The following is a 23614-nucleotide window of genomic DNA, read 5'->3' as shown; positions in this document are numbered from 1 at the left end:
ATGGTATTAATTTTCTTGTTAATCAATTCAATTTAAAGTGTGGTATGCATTTAATTACTTTTTGTTTTATTCATTAATTATATTTAATATTTAATGTACCATAAAATAAATATGTAATAAATGTAATTTTTCTTATCTAAAATATTAATGATCCCATCTCATATTCATTTTTTATATTGGAGTAGTACACAAGTTATAATTATTAATACCCAAAAAAAATATAATTGACTTTTTAGTAAAGAAAAATTATTTGACTTTTAATTCAAAAAATACCTTGCACAATATCCCAACAAGTATTTCTAAGTAATAATTTTCCCTTTGTAAAAAAAAAGAAGTAATAATCACAATGAAAGTTTGTTAATAACTAGAAAAAAAAGTGTATTAAAAACCCAAACCAAAAAAAAGTGTTTTTACTAGTACTGATCTAATACACATATACATGTAAATTCTAAAACGCTACAATTCAATCCTAAACATTTTTTTTTTTGAGTCCAATACATTTATTTATTTTGTATTTCTAGTTTTTTAATTAAATTTTCGGGTCAGCAGTTTCCATGATCTATAAATCTCCCTAACATCGTATTCTAGCATCACACACAAAATTTTCATTTTGTATTCTCAAAACAACAATAAATACTATCAAGAGAGAAAAATAAGATAGCAAGAGTTATTACAACCAAAATGTCATTCATGAAAGCAACAATAAATTATGAATAATAAAGTCTCTGCCACAAGAAGTCAATGCCCGAACCATACACATTTTTCATGGCTCATCTAAGATTGTAGAGTAGGAAATGACCAAGTATGGTGCGATCTTGACTCCCTCTTCTATAAAAACCAACAAAAGCTATGACTACGGTCAGGTCAGGTATTCGAGACCCAACTCATCTAAACTTTTGCGGTTCAAATCATAACAAACCAAAATAAAGAAAAAAAACTAAAAAAGTAAATAAAAAGGAACCTTACATAAAGTACCTTGAAAATAAAAATAGTTTATAACCTTAACAAAAATAAAATAAAAATAAAAATTTGGTAGTTGGTGTGAAATGTAATGAAGCTTGAAAGCCCTTTTTTGAAACCAAAATACAGCTCTACCAGCAACACCAACAGGAGCAGCAACATAGCAGTAAATAATTTATAACAAGTCTTTGTGAATCAATGTCTTGATGAGAAAGCATTCAAGTCCCTCAACTAACTTAAAACTTCAAAACACTTTACTTCTCCCTCCATATTGATTACCTCCACCAGCACAAAATAAAATCCTCAGGTTCTGAAACCCTAATTAATAATACTAAAAAAAAAAAAACTTGAAATCAAGTTTTTTTTTAGCATCAAGAACTAGGGCAATTCAAAGCAGCTTTTATGTGCTGAACAGTCTCACCAATAAGTCCATTAACAGTTGCAACAGACTCCATGTTAAGCTTAGCAGATGGTAAACTACTAACCATTATTTGGAATGCAACTGTTATCAATGATCCTCCACTACCACCATTGTTCCCTAGGTTTGAGCTTGTTGAAGCTCCATCAGCATTAACATTGCCACTTCCTTGAAGATTGTTATTGTTATCAAGTGTGTTTCCATCAGAAGTGATTGTGAAACCTGAGGGTGTTACTGGAATGTGGGAAGTATCTTCACCACTCATTGCTACATTCATAGATGTCAATTCAATTGGACAATAGACTACAATTGAACCCGATGAATCCACACAGCTTTCTTGAAGTATCAACATGTTGTTTTGACTTGTGTTGAAAGCCTATACATTTGAAAATTCACAAAAATACATTAGAAACGAAATTAAATCCGGCCAACTAGGGCAACTAAAAATACTTCTGTTACAACTTTTGAAAAATACTTTTGGAAAAACAAGTTGCAACTAAAAAATGGGCCCCGAGTACATGAACGCTCCCACGTATAAGGAGGACACATGTACTCGGTCTTTCTCCTGCTAGAGGAGAGACTGTTTCCAGGATTTGAACTCGTGACCACAGTGTCACAAAGCGGCAAACATGTACTCGGTCTTACTCCTGCTAGAGGAGAGACTGTTTCCAGGATTTGAACTCGTGACCTTAAAGTCACAAGGCGGCAATGTTATAATTGTGACGAGGACAACCTCTCACAGATTGAAAATGAAGTGGATAAAAAAGTAAATAAAATGGAGGAAGCAAATCTTACCCTAAGCACAGAGATGGAGTTGCCAGGGTGTGAACCATTTGCAATATGAGCAACTTCTTGGACAGCATTTCCATTAGATAGAACATCCCACTAAACAAAAACAAAGAAACAAAAATTAATAAAAACAAACATTTCATTCTAAGGTAATAGAATCAAATATTAATTAAAGTATATGACAAAGACAAACCTGTGATCTTTTCCTTTCATCTTTGAAGAAATTGAAAACAGTTTGTGGAGGGAGAGGTAACCAAATGGTAGTAGCTGCACATAGCACAACACCACTAGGCTGACCAAGCTCAGTACTCTTCCTAACAGTAACTCTGACTCCAGTCTCATTCAAAGATGAAAGTGTGGTCCATCTATGACTAGCTGATGCACTTATGCTTGCACAGAAACTAGTTACCATCTTTTGTGCTAGCTTCATCATGCTGCTCTTTCCCTCAGGTGATGGAATCGCTGAAAAATTCCAATATCAAGCCAAGAAAATTAAATATGATCGAAATTCATGCATTTATACATATTTACATGGCTCTAAAGTATAGCTGCAGTTATGCTGCAAACCATGGACTAAAATGCAAACAAACTCAACCGATGCAACCGTGATTGCAGTTGCTTAGACTTCTAAAACAGTTATATTGTGGCCGCAATCATAGATGAACTTTTATCTTACAGTTAAATGCAGGCAAATGCGAACAATGCAACCATAATTATAGTTGCTGATGCAGCTAAAAGCCAAAAACTGTTATATTATGATCGCAATGGCGATTGAAGAGTGCAATACTTAAAACTATACCATGTGAATATTAATATTAATTATGTGTATATACCTCCACCGAGATCACGGGTGGCTGAAACCATTGAACAAGCAATCCTTTCACACATCCTCTGAAGAGTAGTGAGCCATCTTTCAGCTCCAAATGCAGCTCCACTATAGATAGCATTTCGATAAAACCTATGAACTGGATTTTTGTCTTCGATCTCCAAGTGTTCAATCCAAGTGACCTATAAAATATACAAGAGTAACTCAATATGAATCAATATAATAAAATCAAATGAACATAGTATTAATTCAAAGGTTACATTACCTTGGAGTAGCCATTAGGCATGTCTTGAATGAAGCAGCCAGAAGGAAGACGATGACATCGAAACTGAGGAGCAAATTGGTTGTCATGAGGAAAATCATAGGAAACATCAACAATTGCCCATAAACCTTGCTCAATTTGCGTACAGTAACGCAAGAAGTAGAATTCTCTGATAGGAACAAGTGGTGACAGCACTTGCAACTCCTCATACATCTAAAATTTTCAAAAAAAAACAAAAATTGAATTAAGATAATTCATTGTTGAATAGAAATTGGCATGAATATAAAGATAAAAATCGTGTTCGAAAAATTTTCTGTTGTCAAAATATCTATCTATAGTTTTTTAACATACCAATTGCATAGAACCACTAGGACCGCCCATCATTCCGGAAGAGATAACTTCAATAGTCCTTGCCATAGTCACAATAGTAGGAAATAGAGCCATCCACTGGTTCTGAAAAATCAATCATGAAATTTCATAAGTTAATTAAATTGTAGTTATGAATTCAAAGAAAAAAAATGACAAAAGAACATGAATAAGCACTTACTGGATCCATAAACATTTCAACCAAAGCTAAGCCATTCATGATAACAACGCGAGAATCCCTCGAAGCTTCAATGCGAATATTCGGATTCTTCAACCGATTAGTAGTCTTAGGGAACATCCTCTCATAGTTTTCAAGATTAAGAACATCTTTACCATCAGAGTTTGATTTCATCCACAGAGGCTCATTAGTCTGCAAAAGCCTAATCATCTCTTCCATTGCATTTGATGCAATGTCAGACATGAGAGACTTTTCCATGTCAGAAAGACAAGCTGGTTGGTAAGGAATATTCTGCATAGTTGATGAACTTCCTGGTAGAAGATCAAGATCAAGAGAAGGTCCTCCTCCAATCATTCCTTGTCCACCAAAATTTCCCATTGATAAGTCCAATGATGAAATGTGAATTGGTGCAACTGGTGGAAGCTGTGTGATTGGTCTTCCAATGTATTTGGCAGCAATGCTTGATACTCTATCAAGCTACATTGTTCAAAATATACCATTTCAATTCACCATATAAAAGTACACACTAAATTGAAATAAATAATATAAAACAAGTACACATGATTTTAAATTAAACATGGTTTTAAATTGCAATCCGCAATCGCAATTACAGCAGCAATGTAAAGGACTTAGAGGTCTCGGCAAATTCAACTGCATTGACCGCATTTGCTATGTAACCGCAATTGCGGCCGAAAATAAAGGACTGTGAGGTCTATGCGATTTTGACCGAGTCAACGACATTTTGCCGAAAAATAAAGGTTTATGGCATAATTGTTTACGACATTTTGACCTAGTTAAATATACTTTTTAAAGTTTAGTTCTTACAAATGCTTTGTTCAATTTTAGTCCTTATCGGGACTAAAATTGTACAATTTTTTCATTGAACTTTAACTTAAAAAATTGTGATTTTATAGGTATTAAAATCATATTTAATCTTTAAAACTATGCAAGTAAATGAGAATTAATAAAGTGATAAATCTTTTGCATAAAGTTAATAATATTCAGTTAATGAATTTTTTACCTCTTCTTTGAGTTGCACATTTTCAATTCTCAGCTTTTGTTCATCAAAGAAACAATCATCATTGATTGGAGGACCACCACAAGAGGGGCAGATCACATTTTTAAGGGCTTCCCTTATAGCTATATTCTCACATCTTATTTTATCATTTTCTGCCCTTAGTTGACAGTTATCAGCTCTCTCATGTTGTGCCTGTAATGTTAAACAAAACCACAAAATCCTTGTAAAATAACACATAAATATTATAATATATAACTGATTTCATTTGAAAAACAAATAAAGCTTTGACCATGAGGAGACTTGGACCCAACTCACCTAAATTTTATAATAATAATAATTAATAATACAAGAGAAAAATAAAATACACAATTAGACATTAATTAATAAACCAGAAAAATACATAAACTTTATAATAATAATTAATAAACCAAAATAAATATAAAATACACAATTACACATTAATTAATAAATCAGAAAAATACACAATTACACATTAATTAATAAACCAGAAAAAAATATACAATTTGACCGTGAGAAAAACTAATAAGACCTTAATTAATTAATGTTTCTTTATTTTATTACAGAAAAAAATTAAAAAAAGAGAAAAATTAATAAGACCTTCATCTGAGTCCTTCTGTTCTGAAACCAAAATTTGATCTGTCTAGGAGCCAAAGCTAATTCTCTGCTTAACTGCAACCTTTGTTTCTCATCAGGATGAGGACACTCCTTGAACATACTGAAAAAAAAATAAAAATAGGTCTATTAAAAATATAAAAAAAATGGTGCAAAAACAAAGTTTTGTTTTTAATGTTGACAAAGAGAAATAGAGAAAGAGAGAGAGAAAATAAACACAAAAAACAAGAAGAAGAAAATGACTCTTACGCTTCAAGCCTTTGAATCTGATTAGCAGTGTGACGGTGGTAACGTTTCTTTCTCCTTTGAGACTCAGAAGAACCTTCATGGTGATGATGATGATGATGATCACCAGGGGACCCACTTCCACCACTATGATACTCCATTTTTGATCAAGTTCTGTAGCAAAAAAACTATTAAGAAAAATGAAAAAAATAAATAAAACTTTTGGAAGATGGGAATTGAAAAAGATGAAAACTTTTTTATGAGAAAATGAATGAATGTGATTTGGTTGGAATAAAAGCTTTAAGGGCTAGTTCTGTAGCTATATGGCTATGGCTATTGCATATGGCTATGGTTTTTCATAAATACACCACACATTTAGCAGTGATATATGATGATGAATAGAAAGAATTAATTAACAAAATAATTTATTGATTTACATATTTTGAAACGTATATTACTACCGTGATTTTTGGTTTCAAAAAAAAAATCTTATAATGGAAGAATAAGATCATATATATGAATCAATATGATTATGATATATATGATTCAATACAAAAAATAAAATAAAAAAATTAGAGAGAAAAGAAAGAGAGAAAAAAATATTCACCACTCTCTCTTGCACCCTTGTGGTATGAATGATGAATGTGATACAGAAAACACAATGAAGGGTATAAATTTATATATATGATGAATGATGAGTGAGTGAGTGTGTCAAAGGGTTTTGAAAAGAAAATGTAACTGATGGAAATGAATTTAAAGCGTTTGAGAGAAAGAAAAGGAAGGGACTTTAAGGTGATATTTTCTCCATATTATACTTTCTCACTATACTACAAAAATTATTTATTGAAAAAATACTAAAAATATTACAAAAATACAAAATCACCCCATTTTTTTTAGGGTCTTCTCTCTTTCTCTCTCTACTAAATTTTCTCTCTCTAAAAGTATAGAGTGGTACTAATACAGTCATCAATCAAAGGGTGTACCCCTCCTTTAACTTAAATGACATAGCCGGATTTTTGGTCTCACTAACGGTTGAAATGACATAAAAAACCTTAGGTAAGCATTTTTGTTGTTGTTTTGTTTTCTCAAAATGTTTTCTCTTTCATCATTTATGTTTGTGCCTTAATTCTCTCTCTGTTTTAATTTTTGCATACTAAGGTCACATACACACACGTTGCAATGTGTGTTAAAAGTCAAACGTTTGTGTCCTATTGGAGGAGTTAAGGAATAGGATACACCAAATTGTGCCATTTTTTTTCCTTTTGGTTCTCAATTTTAGCAATAGTTGATGCATACTTTCTCCGTCCTAAAATGTAAGAAAAAATAGGTTTAATATAAATTGATGTATCTAATATTATTTTGAACCAAATATATTAATTTTTGTTGACCAATTTTTACTTACATTTTGAAACGGAGAGAGTATGATGCAAAGTTTTGGTAACAATTTTCCTAGCTGTTGTCAATTGAGTTTTTGGCTTTGGGCATGTTTGATAAACTATGGAGTAAATAATTTTTTTTTTTTGGTCAAGGAGTAAATAAATTCTAGTCTCATTCTAAAAAATAAAAACTAATTTAGCCTATATAAATTAATTATAGGACATTAAAATAAATATTATTTTAAAAGTTACGACGAAAAAAGGAACATTTTGTGGTAATAAAAGAAAAATATTTCGAAAGAAGTATAAACGATACTCGAACTCACATACGTAAATAAGACGATTTACGACTTTCTTAAACGATAAAATAATAGAATCTACGAACTATTCATAAGATAGGCATGACACACATGTGTCGCTTTTGACTTTTTTTATGAATTATTTCCATGACAAAATCTTATTTCACGCAATAATAAACGGTAATCGGACCTTTATCTTATTTATTTAACTCAAGAAGGTATAAACTTGCATCGCCCTCGACTTTCCTATTGATAATTTTTACGATATAACCTTAATGCATTCAATAATAAACGATAGTCGGACCTTTAATTTTAGTTATTTTAACACTTTTATTTATTATTTATCTTATTTATTTAACTCGAGAAGAAAATCTATAGAATTCGTAAACCATTCATAAAAATGTAACCAAAAAAAAAAACCATTCATAAAAAAGGTATGAAATACTTGCGCCGTTCTATACTTTCCAATAAACTATTTCCACGACACAACCTTAATACGCTAAATAATAAACGATAATTGAAAGTATAATTGTAATTCTATATTTTAACACATTCAAGTGTATTTATCTTATTTATATTTATTTATCTTATTTATTGATAATAAACTCAAGCTCCAATAAATTGTAGTTAAAAAACCATTTTAATTCTATCTTTTAAAACCTTATCACTTGTGAAGGGTTTTAAGAAGTAGTACTTCAAAATTTTCAGTAAAGTACAAATCAAAACAAGTATTATTGAGTTCTTCAATAATATAATTGAATAATTTTTATTGTATCTATATTTAATATACTATTTGAATTTGTGCTTGAGTTTATTACATTTACATTTATATGTATCTCTTGATTATTAAGTTATGATGTTTCAAAGATAAATACCACTTCGAATTTAAAATCGAAAGTTTCGAAATGTGAATGAGCAATTACATATTTGGTCAATAAAATCACGTTGAAGATATGGATTAATTTTACTCAAAATATTATGATACTTTGTCTGATATAAAAAAAAATCGATTATGGTATAAAATAATATTAAAATCTTCCTTATTTGAAAACGTGTAAAAGCTTTTCTCTTTCGCTAGTTTATATAGTCAAATCCTTTTGATGCAAAAAAAAAATATATATATATATAGTCAAATTCTAATATAGAAAATATTTGTAAAGGATAATGTATTTAACCGTTTCCAACCTTGGTGAAAACAATTTACACTTTTCGTATAATACTCCATATATTGTAACCAAAAAGAAAAAATAATACTCCATATAAAAAGTTACAGATGTTTTGTGATCACTAAAAGATATAAACTATAATTAAAAATATATATATCATTAATATGGTATCAGCATTTACAGATATAATCTTAACGTATAAGATATCGTTTGAAATGTAACAGTTAGCAAATACTACATTTTTTTTGAAGGAAAATACTTCATTTTCTATTAAGAATGTTTTTTTTTGGTCCAGATAATGAGTAAAAACATAAAACAAGAAAATTAAAAGTTTGATTGACTGATTTTTTTATTTGTGGCTAGCATCATTTTATTTTAAATTTTATATAAAATGTTAAGATACGGTCAAAAAAATATTGATATAGGTTATAGAAAAAACAGTATTTATCCAGAAGTCCTAACTCAACTGGCAAAAGGTCGAAATTGTTAGGCCGGATGCCATGATCGGGGTTCGAACCTCGGTACCTCCACTTGTGTGTGTGAGTTAAGCCATTTTGTCTATCTACAAAAAAAAAAAAAAAAACACTATTTTACTATTTTCACTATTTTTGTGAAATAAAATTAAATGTTTTTGTCTTTTCTTCTTTGACTAGAAATAAAATGCTACCGTCATAACTCTTTATAAAAGTTAGCATATTACTCAAACAAAACAAACCTTTTTTTTTACTGGTCAAATTAAAGTACACAAACATTGTATTTGTTGCAGAAAGCCAGAAACTAAACAAACCTAAATTCTTGAAAAAATATATTTTAACTTGTGATGGAGGATGACGATATGTTTGTTCTTAATTATTCTTTTAGTGATGGTTTTTTTTTCCCTAAAGAAGAAAATTTATATTCAAAAAGTTGGTACGCAATTAAAAGAAATGAGCATATTGGTCTCAAATATCAATAAATAAATAAAAGAAAAGTTTCACATTTTAGATATTATAGAACAAGCAGAAAAAGGAAATCACAATTCGACCGGATTATATGTACCTTCTCAAATATGGTACCGTGACAAGGTTTTGTTTTTTAAAGAAAAATTCCGTTATATGGGTGATTCAACTATAATTAAGGTATCAGGTTCGATCTCGAATTTGGATATACAATAATGTTAAAACTTTAATAGAATTTATCGTCTATTTAGATTCCGTAAAGTTCGAGTGATTAGACATAAAAATGGAAATATTATAGATATATTTTCTTTCTCTTTTTAATGCTCACTAAGCATATATATCTATGTTTCTCAAATATACTAACTTAGTCAAAGAAAACAATGTTTGTTGGGGTAGCCAAAGCTCCCCTTGGCAACAAATAGCTTCCCCCTGCGCAGTTTCAATTTCTTTAAGTTGGCTCATTATTTTTTGGTTAACCAGTCAAATGACCAAATAATCATTTAAGTGGAGGAATTTGGGGTTTGAACTTTAATCCATATATATTACAATATCTTTATCATCTGAGCTATGCTCTTTGAAATAAGTTCAGTGTTATAATGTATTGATTTATTGATTGATTATGATGTCATTGTTAAAAATTAAAATAAATAAAAAACTTGAGCATATATACTAGAATCATGAATGGATAATTCCGAGTTCCAACCTTTGCAAATACTACAAATTCGGTCCTAAAATAACCTAGAACAAAATAAGTTTTTTTTTTTAAAGGGTATTAGCGAAAAGACGGGCATTTACGTACCCGTCTTTCCGCTCTTTTTATTGCGCTAATGGTTGAAAATTATGAATGGTGTTTTTTATTTTTTTTTTATTTTTATAAAATTTTAATTTTGATTAAAACTAAAAATAAATATTTGTTGCTTTCAAGTTATAACAAATCAAACTAGTCATGGTCTGTCCTCGTGAGCTTAGTTCAATTGGCAAAGACAATGCATAATATATGTAAGGTCTGGGGTTCGAACCTCGGACACCACAAAAACAAATCAAACTAACCATGATTATCTATTTCAATGACACAAAAAATATATAATCTGGATACTTTTTTTTAGTGACACCAACAACAATATTTATTATATAAAAAGTTGTTTAAGGGTATAATTGGGATAATAAAAAGGTATCTATAAATATATTCGTCCAGTTTGTTACATTTTTTAAATGATAAAGAAAAAAAAAAACAGACATATATATAATCATATCGTGTTTGTTATTCTTTTCTATTTGTTACATGTATTGAAAATTGAGGGCATTTTTGGAAAGAAAAGTCCAACTCAAAAGAACTGAAAGGGATAATTTTCTTTATATATATATATAGTATAGATAACAAAATAAGTGTTGTTATTAGTTTTCAATGTAATATTAATTTTTTCTCTTTCAATTGTAGCATATGATAGATAATATGCTCATTTGTCTAGAAGTCCTAGCTTAACTGGCAAATGCCGAAATTATAAGGCTGGACGTTGTGACCCAAGACCTCACAGTTGTGTGTGAGTTTATTTTCAATGGATTACCAATTTATCTAAGACAAAAAAAAAAAAAAAGATAATATGCTCATTTTTTAGTAAAAAATACAATACATTAATTACTCGCAATTTATTACCGTCAAAGTCGTCTCAATCAATATTGATTTTTAGTCAAAAAAAAATGTTCATTACTCATAATTTATTACCGTCAAAGTCGTCTTTTTTTTTTTTTTTGTTACATCCCGTCAAAGTCGTCTCAATCAATATTGATGCCTAAAGCAAACGCCAATAATGGAGCCTTTTTAAAATTAATATTTTTTTTTATAAAAAAAAAACATGTTATTTAATTTTCATGTTTCATGCTTTTTGAGATGTAAAATCATTTATTAAATTATCATAATCGATTTCATTTAAAATTTCATATTCAATAGATAATGAAGTTAAACCAAGAAATAATTGTGAGATAGAGAGTAAGACATGAAGAGAAAGACAATACCCAAACTTTAAAGCATGAGTATAAATCATAATGTTTTTTTTTTTTAACAAACTAAAATGATGTATTATAAACAAACAATGATTCACCCCACACAAGGCGTGTAAAGGGGTAACCATCCAAGAGTATTTACAAAGTCAAAGTGCCTTAATTAAGGAGGCACCAGCAAACCAGACAACAAACTACACGTGGACACCCATACAATGGAGCGGATGTTTCCACCAGACATAATAACTATAACTAAAATTCACTTGCTTTTCATTCAACCATAAGAAAGAAATTAGCTTAACCTTGTCGATGATAATAGAAGGATTAGATACCACATTTTGGAATACTCGGTTGGAAAAAAACATGAGTAGCTCGAGGTAAACCTACTAAGTTAGTAAACTGTTGGAAATGAAGCCTATTGCTCACCAGGCTGAACTGAAAAAATACCCAACCAGTTCCACACCTGATGCCAAAGCTCGAAAAAATCACAATCCAAGAACAAATGTTTAGTTGTTTCCGAATGTCCGCAACTTGAAACACACGCCATGTTGTCTGATTGAAGAACACGCATCCGTACCAAATTATCTTTAGTAGGCAGTCTATTACGAAGGAGGGGCCACACAAACAGAGACACCTTTGAAATAATATATTGATGCCAAACATCGTCAACAAGAGTCATATCCAATGGTACATCTGAATTTATAAGAAAGTGGTATGCTCCCCGCACTGAATAAGCCTGAATAGGATCTAACTGCCACCTCGAAGTATCAATAGTATTCTCCTGCAAAACAACGTTATGTAATAAATTTGAACACTCCCCCACACTATCCTCCTCCCAAGCTAGCAACCGACGATGCACACCCAAGCCTCTCCCCCATCCGTCCACCTTAACCTCCTCATCTCCTCCACCTTACACTCCTTGTTCATAGCCAACTTAAAAAGTCGGGGAAATTTAATACTCAACGAAACTTCCCCAACCCAAGTGTCATGCCAGAACAAAGTATCCCTTTAGTCACCCACAACCCATCGAGTGTTATTATCGAACCACCTACCAGCACCCTCACCTACGCCCTCATGGACCCTACACAACATCCTCCACCAAGATAAACTATGACTTCCCCCTAGGGATGTCAATGGGTACCCATGGGTACGGATAATATGATATACGTCCCCGCCCTATTGGATAAATATGATACATGTGTTCGTCCCATACCTTAATGAGTACCAATTATGCGGGTCCCGTGGGTATTGAGGTATACATGGGCATTCATGGGTACCCGTAGATTTTTGAATTTATTTATTTTTTCGTACAATGAATAATTTTTTTAATTACCAAAAATTTTCAAATTTTAAACATCCGTACATAATCTATTCGAAATTTCATCAATCATACATAATCCATATTACATAATCCATACAAATTCTTGACGTAAAATAAAAGCATAAAAACATCCAAATCAACATCTAAATTTCATATGCATTCCAAATTTCATAAACTTCATTTGACTTCCCAATTCCTAAAATAAAAGCATATCCTTATATATATATATATTTTAGTAATTTATTATCGAGTATGGATACTCGTGGGTATGGATACTATCAAATTCGTGTCTGTATCCATATAATAATGAGTAGTCAAATACCTGTTTATTATACCCGTGGATACCCATTTAGCTACCCGGCCCGTCGCCGTGATGGGTATCCGTAGGCATGGGTATTTTTTCCACCCATACTTCCCCCATCTTGTAACCCCTATGTATTAACCAACTTGTTGCTTTGGATAATATTTGAGCCAATACTTCCATCTTGATTGCCTCTTCCTAGTTTTTAAAGGAAAAAACATATGCCAAGTTCCTTTTGTTAATACATAGGGGTGGCAGACCGGGAAAACCAGTCGGGCCGATCCCGTTTAGGTTGCTAATTTTGGCAGGCTGAGTCGAAAATTTGAACTTGTTTTTTATAGTTGGTTTGCACCGCTTAAATCGTTGAAAAATAGAGTGGGAGGGTAGGACCACTAAACTTGTTTTTCTTTTTAATTTTAAGCTTATTTTAGCCTTTTGGATTTATTTTAGAATTTGTTTATGTTGCAAATTTGTTTTATGTGGGTGAATTTTCCTTATTTTGTTATTAAGTATGATGCAGAGTTTGACAATTTCTTAAAGATTTATGGTCGAATTTAGGCAAGTGTACCAAATCGTTTATCAAATAACAAAGTGATAAGTAAAGTATCGTAGCCACATGGATTTTCGTTTCAACCAAAAAATTCGCGTACATTACTTATTTGAAAACAATAAGATAAATAAAAGATAAGGGTTTAGAGTTTTGCAATATAATATGTTTGCAACAGAGTAAAGTTTACATGTTTTGATTGCAGAATGTTAGTGTCGAGTCTAATTCATGCTATTAATCGTTATCTATCTAAGTGATCAGTTGGTGGGTTTTTTTTCTTCTATCTATCAACTATCGAGTTGCACATGCTGATCACACAGGTAGGTACACATGGGGTCTTACTCTCTTAGAGATATGGGTTTATTCCACTTCAGGTGTCAGTTTCAACCATTACACCGGAATTGGGGAAATTAAGGTATGAAGAAAACACTTCAAGTAGGTCTTAGCATAACTATTTCCAAGTCATTCCAATACTTATGGTTTGGTTTCTAAACTTCAAACTTGAGTATTAAGGGGTTCAATTATGGTATGCATGCTTGAGTTTCGTAATTATAAGTGTGTGAATGAAATTATTGTTTATTTGCGAAGAATAATGTTGATTAATTGTGAAATTGTGATGCGAAGTTGATGTTGCTGTTGTTGCATCTTAATTGTGTCATTGCATAATTATTTCATTTTAATTACAATGGCCTGGATTGGCACCACGATGGCATGTATTGGTGATTTATTAAGCGAAGGGGGATGTAGCCTGTCAAATCTGAATTACGGCATTAGCGAAGGGAGTTGTAGTTCAGTTGGTACCATATGCATAATTAAGAGCCAACCTTCCTAAGGGTTCGTACTAAACATTGATATACTGCCAACCTTCCTTCCTTGAATCAATCAAGTTGGGTACCAAGTAGAAATATTTTTATTTTTATTATTTACCATAAATAAACTTTTTTTAAGAGGCCAAATTTTTTTATGTTTTTGGCTCTTGATTTTTTTTCTTCATTTTTCTATTTTTTTTTTTTGTGTAGACCCATGGTACGTAATCTACATTTTTTTCCATTTTTTTCTTTTTGATAAATAAGTTCTACTGGTATCCCACCCCAAACTTAAGATGTTCATAATTCCAAAGAGCAATCTCAAACTTAGCTTTAAACCATGCCAAGTTATAAAACTTATATCCAACTTCAAGAGAAATCAAACAGATCACATTAAGGTTCAAGACTGTGACATGATTCGTCACTTAGTAACAACAAAGTAAATTATTGTTGTAGGCTCAAAGTGGTATCACAAAGGATAATAAGAATATAAAGGGCGGCTTGAGAGGCTCAAGGTACCAAATTTTTTTGTCTCGTGTGTAGTATAACATGACCGACTGTCCATAAAGAACGACATCAAATTTGAGCAAAAATAGCATTCATGTGGACCACTTATGATAGAAAGAATTATAGTAGAAGAATGGATGGAAACATTTGGCTCAAGCTCCGAGTAGGGGTAAACTAGCCTCCGCTGTAAATGTTCTAAAATGAATCTTTAAAACTAAAACAATTTAAACATAAATGAAAAGGTTATATATGTAATGCAAAGAAAGAAAATTAAAAATAGATTTATTTGCAGTTTTGGTCCCCCTATTTTCACCATTTTGTAAATTTGGCCCCCCTATTTTAAAATTCGACAGTTTTGGTCCCTCTTTATAATATCTTGACTAAAATATGATGATATAACATGTTTTAAATGAAGTTTTTAACGTAATTTTCTTTCAATTTTATCGATTTTTACATTTTCTCATCTTCATATCATATTCCAAGACATTTAAAACCTATCACATCACCTCTTTTTAGTTAAAAATATGATGGAGGGACGAAAACTGTCGAATTTTAAAATAGGGGGACCAAATTTGCAAAATGGTGAAAACAGGGGGACCAAAACTGCAATTAAGCCTTGAAAATAATAACGACGATTAGCAACAATAAAAGAAAGGAAATTGTTAATAAAGGAAATCTTAGCTTAGCTTATTGAAAAGGAAGTTGCGGAAAAATAAACATATGGGTTATCTCTCATTCAACGCTTCTTTTTAGTCATTAGCTTAAAGAAATATGTTGTCTCCTATCCAGCACTTCATTTAACGTCTATTAGCTCGACGCCTCAATCCTGTTAGGGTGGCTTATATGAAAGAGAGAACACATCCTCTTCCTCTTGTTGGGAAGGATGTTCATGAATTTGGCATAGATAGTTAAGTGTTCACATGCTCCCATCCATAGTATTTCAGAATCAATGTCATTTGTTCTATTAAAATAATGAGATTTCTTCTGCTAGTGAACCTTCTTTTGAGTCTCCGATGTCACAAGGATCTTGTTTGCTTCCACCATTGCGTTCTCTACTACTTCTAATGGACCATTGGTTTATTTATCTGCAAGTGTTAGAGTGTAACTTGATGATTTTACCTGAATTCCTTCGATCTTTCTTATCAATTATGATGGGATAGAGTTAATGACTTCACTTAAACCATACCGAGCTTCTTTTATGAACAACTTTCCAATAGAATTGAAACTTCCTGGACCCTTCTTAGTTTGAGGTAGCCGTCCTTGAAATATGGCATTTCAGTTTCTGGTTAGTGTATTAGATCCTTTACTCTTCAATTTATTGGGATATTAAACTGACAACTTGATGGACTAGGGAAGCTCACGAGGATTCCCACTTTCTTCAAAGATTTTTCCTTTGCTCACTCTCAAAATGGAAGCTTTATCAACAAGAGGCTCGAACATTGGGGCATTCTGCTTCTCTTTGAACTGGGTTTGAACTGTTGGTTTCACACCTAGCGCTTCTTCCTTCTTAAGATGAGTTTATGATGGTTGGTCACAATACTCTTCTCCCTTGACTTCCGTGAGAAGGTATTCCTCAGTATCTCGTACTACAGACTCATAAGAGGATTTGTTTGGAGTATTTTCCTCTTTATCCTGCTCTGGTCCTATTGTTCAAGAGGTGGTGTCGTTAGGGTCATCTTCAAAGGATTCTTCTAAGTCTTCATCCTGAAAAGTTTCACATTGTGGTTTTAACTATCACATTATGTATAGCTTCTGCAATATCAAATTGTGTGATCTGCTCGTAGTCCCACGAGTAAGGATCAGATTCATGACACTCCATATGCTAGATATTGTTGCAATGATTGAACTGGTTTTTTGCAAAATAATCCATGATTCGTTTATAGAAACAATCATAAATAACAATAATTATTGTTATAATTATTATCCTTATTGTACTCATTCTCTCTCTCTCTCTCTCTCTCTCTCTCTCTCTCTCTCTCTCTCTCTGGATAAATAAATAAAATAAAAAACAATTACGAATAAGTAATTTAAATTTCTCAGTCGAAAATATCAACACTCCACGACAACGATGCCAAAAACTTGATGGTCGGATTTAGACAAGTATACCAAATCGTTTACCGAGTAATAAATTGATAAGTAGAGTATCATATCGACATGGATTGTCGTTTCAACAAAACAATCCACGTTACTTATTTGGAAACTATAAAATAAATTAAAGATAAGGGTTTAGATTTTTGCAATTTAATATGTTTACAACAGAGAAAAGTTTATCTGTTTTGATTGTAGAATGTTAGCGGCGGTTAGGATTCTTCAAATCCCCTCTATTTAATTGTTGGAATTACGTAACCGTCAAGTCTTATTCATGTTATTAATCGTTATCTATCTAAGTAATGAGTTTGTGAGGTTTTACTACCTATCAGCTGTCGAGTTGAACCTGTTGATCACGCTGGTAAGTACGTGTGGGGTCTTACTCTATCAGAGATATGGGTTCATTCCCCTCCTGCTGTCAATTGCAACTATTACACTGGAGTTCCTGCATGTTTAAGTGTTTAGGGTTGTCAGTCCTATAGAGAGATACACTTACGTGCGAAGGTTTACGTGTAGGTTCTTACTTTCTCAGATGTATTTGAAGCAATGACGGATAATAAGGTTCCTAAATTCAAAGTATCCTAAAGGTTTCATCTCCCATTGAATCTCAGATTCACATAGTGTAACACCCCATTTCTCAACGATAAATATAAAATAATAAGAATGTTACACAAATCGACATTATCTCACAATAATGTGATAAATAATTTCTTTAAAATAAATTCGCCTTAGTGGAATAAAACATTCACTGAATCACAATAATAAATTCATGCTTGTCTTTCAATGATCATAAATTATAAATAACAAGATTTCCAAAATCCAACTCAAAATGCAAATAAAAACTCAATCGTTGTCCCCAACCCTAGTGTTACAGGAATCAGAGCTCGTAGCGACTACATTTTATTTCAACTAATATTAAAAGAACTAAGTGGGAAGCATCTCCCATCGCCACCTTCTAAAACATCCAACGAATACTCTTCATCAACGTGAATGTTTGTACTCAAAGTACAACCACCACAAAGGGAAACAACACAACAAATAAAGGGGTGAGAAATCCAGTAATAACATAATAATAAGGAAAAACAGGCACAACATTAAAGTACCATTAGAAAAATATTTCATCATCACAAGATCATCAACACATATTATTCTTTCTCAACAAATCATACATCACACTATCTCATCATTTTCACATTTAAAACATAATGTACAAATATCGTCATTTAAATGCATATGGACTCTTTCTAAGACCTATATGAATGTGGTACGACACCTATCATCACCAAGTTGCCAGAGATATGTTACTGGACTTTTCAACACCAAATTGGCAGAAATATGTTACTGGACTTTTCAATACCAATTCATCACCATTTTCCAAGATTCAATTCTAGTATGCATGCATGGGGACCGACTCATCAAGTAAATACACATCAGCACTTCATCAACACATCAATCTTTAATGCACAACTCTCCATGATATGTAGAACACCATAATAGAAAACAAGGAAATCGCCATAATTAAACATCACCATTCCATCACCGAATATAAATATATCTCACATTTTCATCACCATATATAACCATCACCGCTTACATCACCAAATATTATTAAACATCATCAATATCATCACCATAATTATTTTACACATCTCCAATCTCCTCCCCAATGGTTGTTGTCTGTTTAAGGAATCAAACTACAGCAACACCAAACATTCAACTTTTGAATACCCTTTTCTTATCTCCCCCAAAAAAACGTTTTCTTTTTCGTTTCAATTATCAATTACACAAAATGGGTTTTGAGCTTCAGATTCGAATTACGATCCGAATTGGGAATGGTTGAAAACAGGAAAAAAAATGATTTTTAGGTTTTATTTCATGAAATTAAAGAGCTCTGAATTGGGAATGGTTTAATTCTGGGTTGTCTTGATGGCTTCAATTTGGTTACTCTTCTCTTCTCTCTCATTGTTTCCCATTTATTTATGCGTGTTTACCTTCCCATTTATCTCTGCCTCTCATGGCTTCAATTATTGGAACAAAGTTGTTGTTGTTGAGGAAGTCGTGGAACAACAACAGCAACAAAAAAATTGGTGTTGTTGTAATTTGTTGGTGTTGTTGTTGTTGTCATTTATTGTTGTTGGGCTCTAAATCTACGAGTTTAATTTTTTTCATCAAAATAACGAGGATGAGAAAAGAATTACTGGGTTTTATTTTTTATGGCTTTGAATGTGAAGATCAACATGATAGAACGAAGATGAAGAAGAGAATGCAGATTTTTTTAGAAAATTCTAAAAAAAGTTTCAAAATAAAAAGTTTTTATTTTTTCCAGATTTTTTTAAATTATTTTTTATTTTTATTTTTCTAATTAAATATGACGTGGTAAATGAATTACACACATGGATGACGAAAAAAAATTATAAATTAAAAAACAAAATTCATGTCAGCGCCACATAAGAGATTCTGCTGAGTCATATGACTTGGAGGGGTTTTATGAAGAATCTTACTTTTATAAGGATCGAATCCATTTTTTTTTTTTTTACAGGGGCAAAAACCAAAAGTGCCCTATATTACACGGGGTAAAACACTATTAACCCAAAGAAATAAAACATACTCGTAGAGACTTGGAGTGAGGAGAGAGAAACTCCTCCCGGGAAGATCCTAGTGTTTGCCTTCCTATTGAACCACTTCGTTCTGAATGAGAAATTATGAATTAAAATATTGGTATTTATAGGGAAAGTTTCCAGCTTAAGATGGGCTAAAAATTGGACTTTTCCACTTAAAAGTAGCAAAAATCAGTTTTGGCATGTTTTCAGCAATGCTTAGGGCGCATGAGTGCAGAAAATGCACTCTCGGAGCCCCTGAGAGTGGGTTCCGATGCATAATGTAACATTCAGACTGCTTTCGAGATTGCCGACTGACCCCACAAACTAACATGAGTCTTTTCAGTATGTTTTGTCCCCACTCACACGCTTTCTGGGAAACTTTCCAGAAAGTAACTCATACAAAGACTAATTCCATGTCAAGGACACTTAGCTGTGGATTTCTTATGGAATGAACTACCGGAAAGATGATGCATCTTGTTGATATAGATCGTATCAAATAATTCTTATAAGCCTTCATTCAACCATACAATCTATACCTGCACGACTTTTAGATCACTTCTATTCCGATGTGATTCGGTTTTACTTTGAAACACATAGTTATTACAGAAAATTCAAACAAAATAAAATCATTGAAACGCATAATTGACAAAAATATCAACACAATTGTGTTTCACTCTAAAAGTGTGAGAAATTCTGGAACCAATTTTTTTTTTTTTTATGAGGTTCAAATAGTTTGACCACATGTTTTAAAGTTGGCAAGAAATCAACGTAAAATCATCTAAAGCCTTAAAATTGAATGTGGAATCACATTTCAATCATAAATTAAACCAACCTCTATCATATGAAATCTCAACATAAACGATAGATGCAGTAAGTTCAACATGAAGAGCTTTGTAAATCCGAAAGATGTCACAATAACCAAGATGACCCTTGGTAGCATTTAGAGATGGCACGGACACGGAGCGGATACCTTGATGGATATCCATGGATAAAATAAACGGATATTTTAACTACCCGTTAATTAGTGGATACAAATACGGATTTAATAGTATCCACACCCTCAGATATCCATACTCGCTATTAAACAAAATAAATTACATAAATAATTTTGATACCTTTCAACTTCCTAAGCAAAAATTGTTGATACTGTGAGTGTTATTAGTTATTACATGACTAGTCAAATATGCATTACACTCCTTTAAAAGAAAGTGAACGTGGTCGGGATTTTTGAAGCAAAAAACTTTGTATTTGTTGAATATGATGAACTTTATTTATGTTTTTGTTAAATCAAAGAAATTTATATTTATTAAATGTAAGAAGCTTTATTTATGTTTTTATCGAGTCAATGATTTTTGTTGCTATTTTAATTATGGATATTATGTTTTGCTAAAAAGAAAAGAAAATGCATGTGATGAATTTTTTTTTTTTAAATTTTCAGGTTAAAAAAAGTTAACATTTTTTTTATAAATGTTATCCATGGATATCTGTATATAAACCCGCGGATACCTCTAAATATGTGGATTACCCGCTAAACGGATATCCGCGCGGATATGAATAGGGTATGGATTTCATATTTATCTAACGGAGCAGACATGGATATCACACTATCCACATCCATGGATATCCATTTACATCTCTAGACTAGCACTTGAGTGATATGTGGTTGATGACATTGTGATATTGACCAACATCAATATCACAAGTGTCTTTCTTCTTTCTCTTTCACAATATTTTTTTGTTTTTTCATATACTTATGACATTGTGGTTGGCCAATGTCACCAACCACAATGTCAGCCAAGTATTATCCTGGCCTCCCCATCTTTATTGCACTTGAACCAAGAGACTTGGATGACGTTTCCAATGAACTTAAATTAATAAAGAAACTAAAGGAGTTTGTCAACTAACTTTAAAATGATTCAATATTTTAAATTCATGAATAGAAGAATGCAGTGCCCTTAGAATATAGTGCAAATAAATCAATGCAATTTCTTATTGTCTTCATAAATTAGAAAGGACTAGTATGACAATCATCAAAGTAGATTTTATTCATGCAGTTCCAAATAATATAGAAAATATTAGTAATAGCAGATAGAATAAGTTTCTTCACTTGAGAGCTCCAATTTTAAATGATGATAGAGAGAAACTGAGAATTCGAGATGAATAATGAATTGCATTGTATAGACACTTTTGTTTGTGGGTTAGACAAATCCAATTGTGAACCCGTCTCGTTTGAACATCGTCAAAAAAGACACGTTCCAAGAGATTTTTTAGTGTTTCCCAAATATTTTGGCTGCTAGAAAAGAATGATTTTCTTGCAGACAAAGTTTTTCTTTTCAGGGATTGAACCTGTAACTACCATTTGATTAAGGAAGCTTAAGTTTTTTTACCACTTAAACAATTCATTATTTGCGTAGAGTAAGTTATTTTAGCATAATATAATTACATTGTTTTACGATACCAATAAAAAATTATTTGTATCTTTCCTATAATACATACTCCTATCTATTTTTACTTTTTTTAGATTACCCTCTCTTGTTTAGAGGGTATTTATCCTCTCATGATATAAACCAATCAAAATGTAATATACATTGACAACATTAAATGTCATAAATGACACAATTTTTTCTATAAAAAAAATCAATTATAATCATAAGGTCACTTTTAATACTTTTAATTTTTACGGTTAAATATGTTATTGGTCCCTATAAATATATCAACTTTTCATTTTAGTCCCTCTAAAATTTTCCTTCAACTTTTAGTCCCTAAAAATTTTTCCATCTTCACTTTTGGTCCCTCTTTTAAAGCAAACTCATATGTAGAATTCATATTTTTAAATCAAATTTTCCAGAAAAATTCATAATATTATAAGAATCTCTCCCCAAAAAAATTAGAATTTTTTAACAAAACACGAATTTAATATGAATTTTTATATTATTTATGGTTAAAAATTCATATATAATTTATGTTTAGTTAAAAAATTCTAAATTTTTTTTAAAAAATGTTTTTACAATATTCTACACATTTTCTGTATAATTTCATTAAAAAAATACTAAAATTTACTTTGAAATAGGGACCAAAAGTAGTGACTCAAAATTTTATAGGGACTAAAAGTTGAAGGAAAATTTTAGAGGGACTAAAACGAAAATTTGGTATATTTATAGGAACCAAAAACATATTTAACCCTAATTTTTATTTAATTATAGACATGATTACATTAGATGTCCTCTATCTTATTTATTTGTAACACTTTGGTCCTTTATCTTTATATTTTTTTTCCGTTTAGGTCTTTTATCTCTTATAAAAACACATATACAACCTTTTTTTTCAAATTTTTTTTTAAAAAAAAATACATAATTTTATTTTTTTTTAAATATATTCTTATTAAAAATGAAAAAAATCCAGAAATATCATCTTCATCATCATCTTCATTGAATCAAAAAAAATTCTACACAAATATCATGAATTAATGTTATATTCACCCGAAATCTTCTTTTAAACACAAAAATCAAAACCCTGTAGAGAAAGAGATTTAGTTTCATCGCAAAAAAAAAAAGATTGTCACACCGTATATTATTATTATTTAACTTAATATTCAAACCCGACAAAAAAATAACCCCAAAATTGAGAGCAGCTTTGCACATCAATTTTGTTGTTTCCAGAATAATCTTAACTTTAAAGCCTAACCCTTCCGCCAGCGACTAAGCATCCACCATCTGCCTTGCAACATTTGTGAAATTAAGGTTTTGATTTTTGTGTTTAAAAGAATATTTGAGGTGAATATAACATTAATTCACGATATTTGGATATATATTTTAGTAGAATTTTTATTTATTTAAAGAAGATGATGAAGATTCAAAGGAAGAAGATGAACATCTCCATCATATTTCTGAATTTTTTTTCATTTTTAATAAAAAAAATGAGAAAAAAGATGTATATGTGCTTCTAAGAGAGATAAAGGACCTAAACGGAAAAAAATAAAGAAAAAGTACCAT

General features: G+C 31.2%; 1 protein-coding gene across 2 annotated transcripts; it reads right to left on the bottom strand.

Moving 5' to 3' along the window:
* Nucleotides 1-647: 647 nt before the first annotated feature.
* LOC25497343 (homeobox-leucine zipper protein HDG11) lies at nt 648-6582 on the bottom strand. 2 transcript variants are annotated; one of them, XM_013597362.3, is made up of 11 exons: nt 6283-6580; nt 5700-5849; nt 5436-5553; nt 4821-5009; nt 3803-4276; nt 3607-3708; nt 3259-3468; nt 3001-3175; nt 2361-2629; nt 2174-2263; nt 648-1754 (listed from the first exon to the last, which is right to left on the bottom strand). In XM_013597362.3, exons 2-11 carry the CDS (start codon nt 5834-5836, stop codon nt 1332-1334), a joined length of 2187 nt encoding a protein of 728 aa, XP_013452816.1. In that variant the 5' UTR covers nt 5837-5849; nt 6283-6580; the 3' UTR covers nt 648-1331. The 2 variants fall into 2 exon arrangements, with proteins under 2 accessions (XP_013452816.1, XP_039690850.1); XM_039834916.1 differs by having other exon boundaries at nt 1332-1754; nt 5700-5863; nt 6283-6582.
* Nucleotides 6583-23614: the final 17032 nt, after the last annotated feature.

This window comes from Medicago truncatula, chromosome 6, assembly GCF_003473485.1.
Source record: "Medicago truncatula cultivar Jemalong A17 chromosome 6, MtrunA17r5.0-ANR, whole genome shotgun sequence".
Classification (NCBI taxonomy): domain Eukaryota; kingdom Viridiplantae; phylum Streptophyta; class Magnoliopsida; order Fabales; family Fabaceae; genus Medicago; species Medicago truncatula.
The sequence above is the reverse complement of the archived record's forward strand: the minus strand, read 5'-3'. Positions and strand labels throughout refer to the sequence as shown.

Bases quoted from the DNA above. Each gene is read 5' to 3' on its own strand.
- LOC25497343 (XM_039834916.1), bottom strand. From the start codon at position 5,836: ATGGAGTATCATAGTGGTGGAAGTGGGTCCCCTGGTGATCATCATCAT. The intron at 5,554-5,699 runs GTAAGAGTCATT...TTTTTTTTTCAG, and splicing joins CAGATTCAAAGGCTTGAAGC to TATGTTCAAGGAGTGTCCTC. The intron at 4,277-4,820 runs GTAAAAAATTCA...TGAACAATGTAG, and splicing joins ATGTGCAACTCAAAGAAGAG to CTTGATAGAGTATCAAGCAT.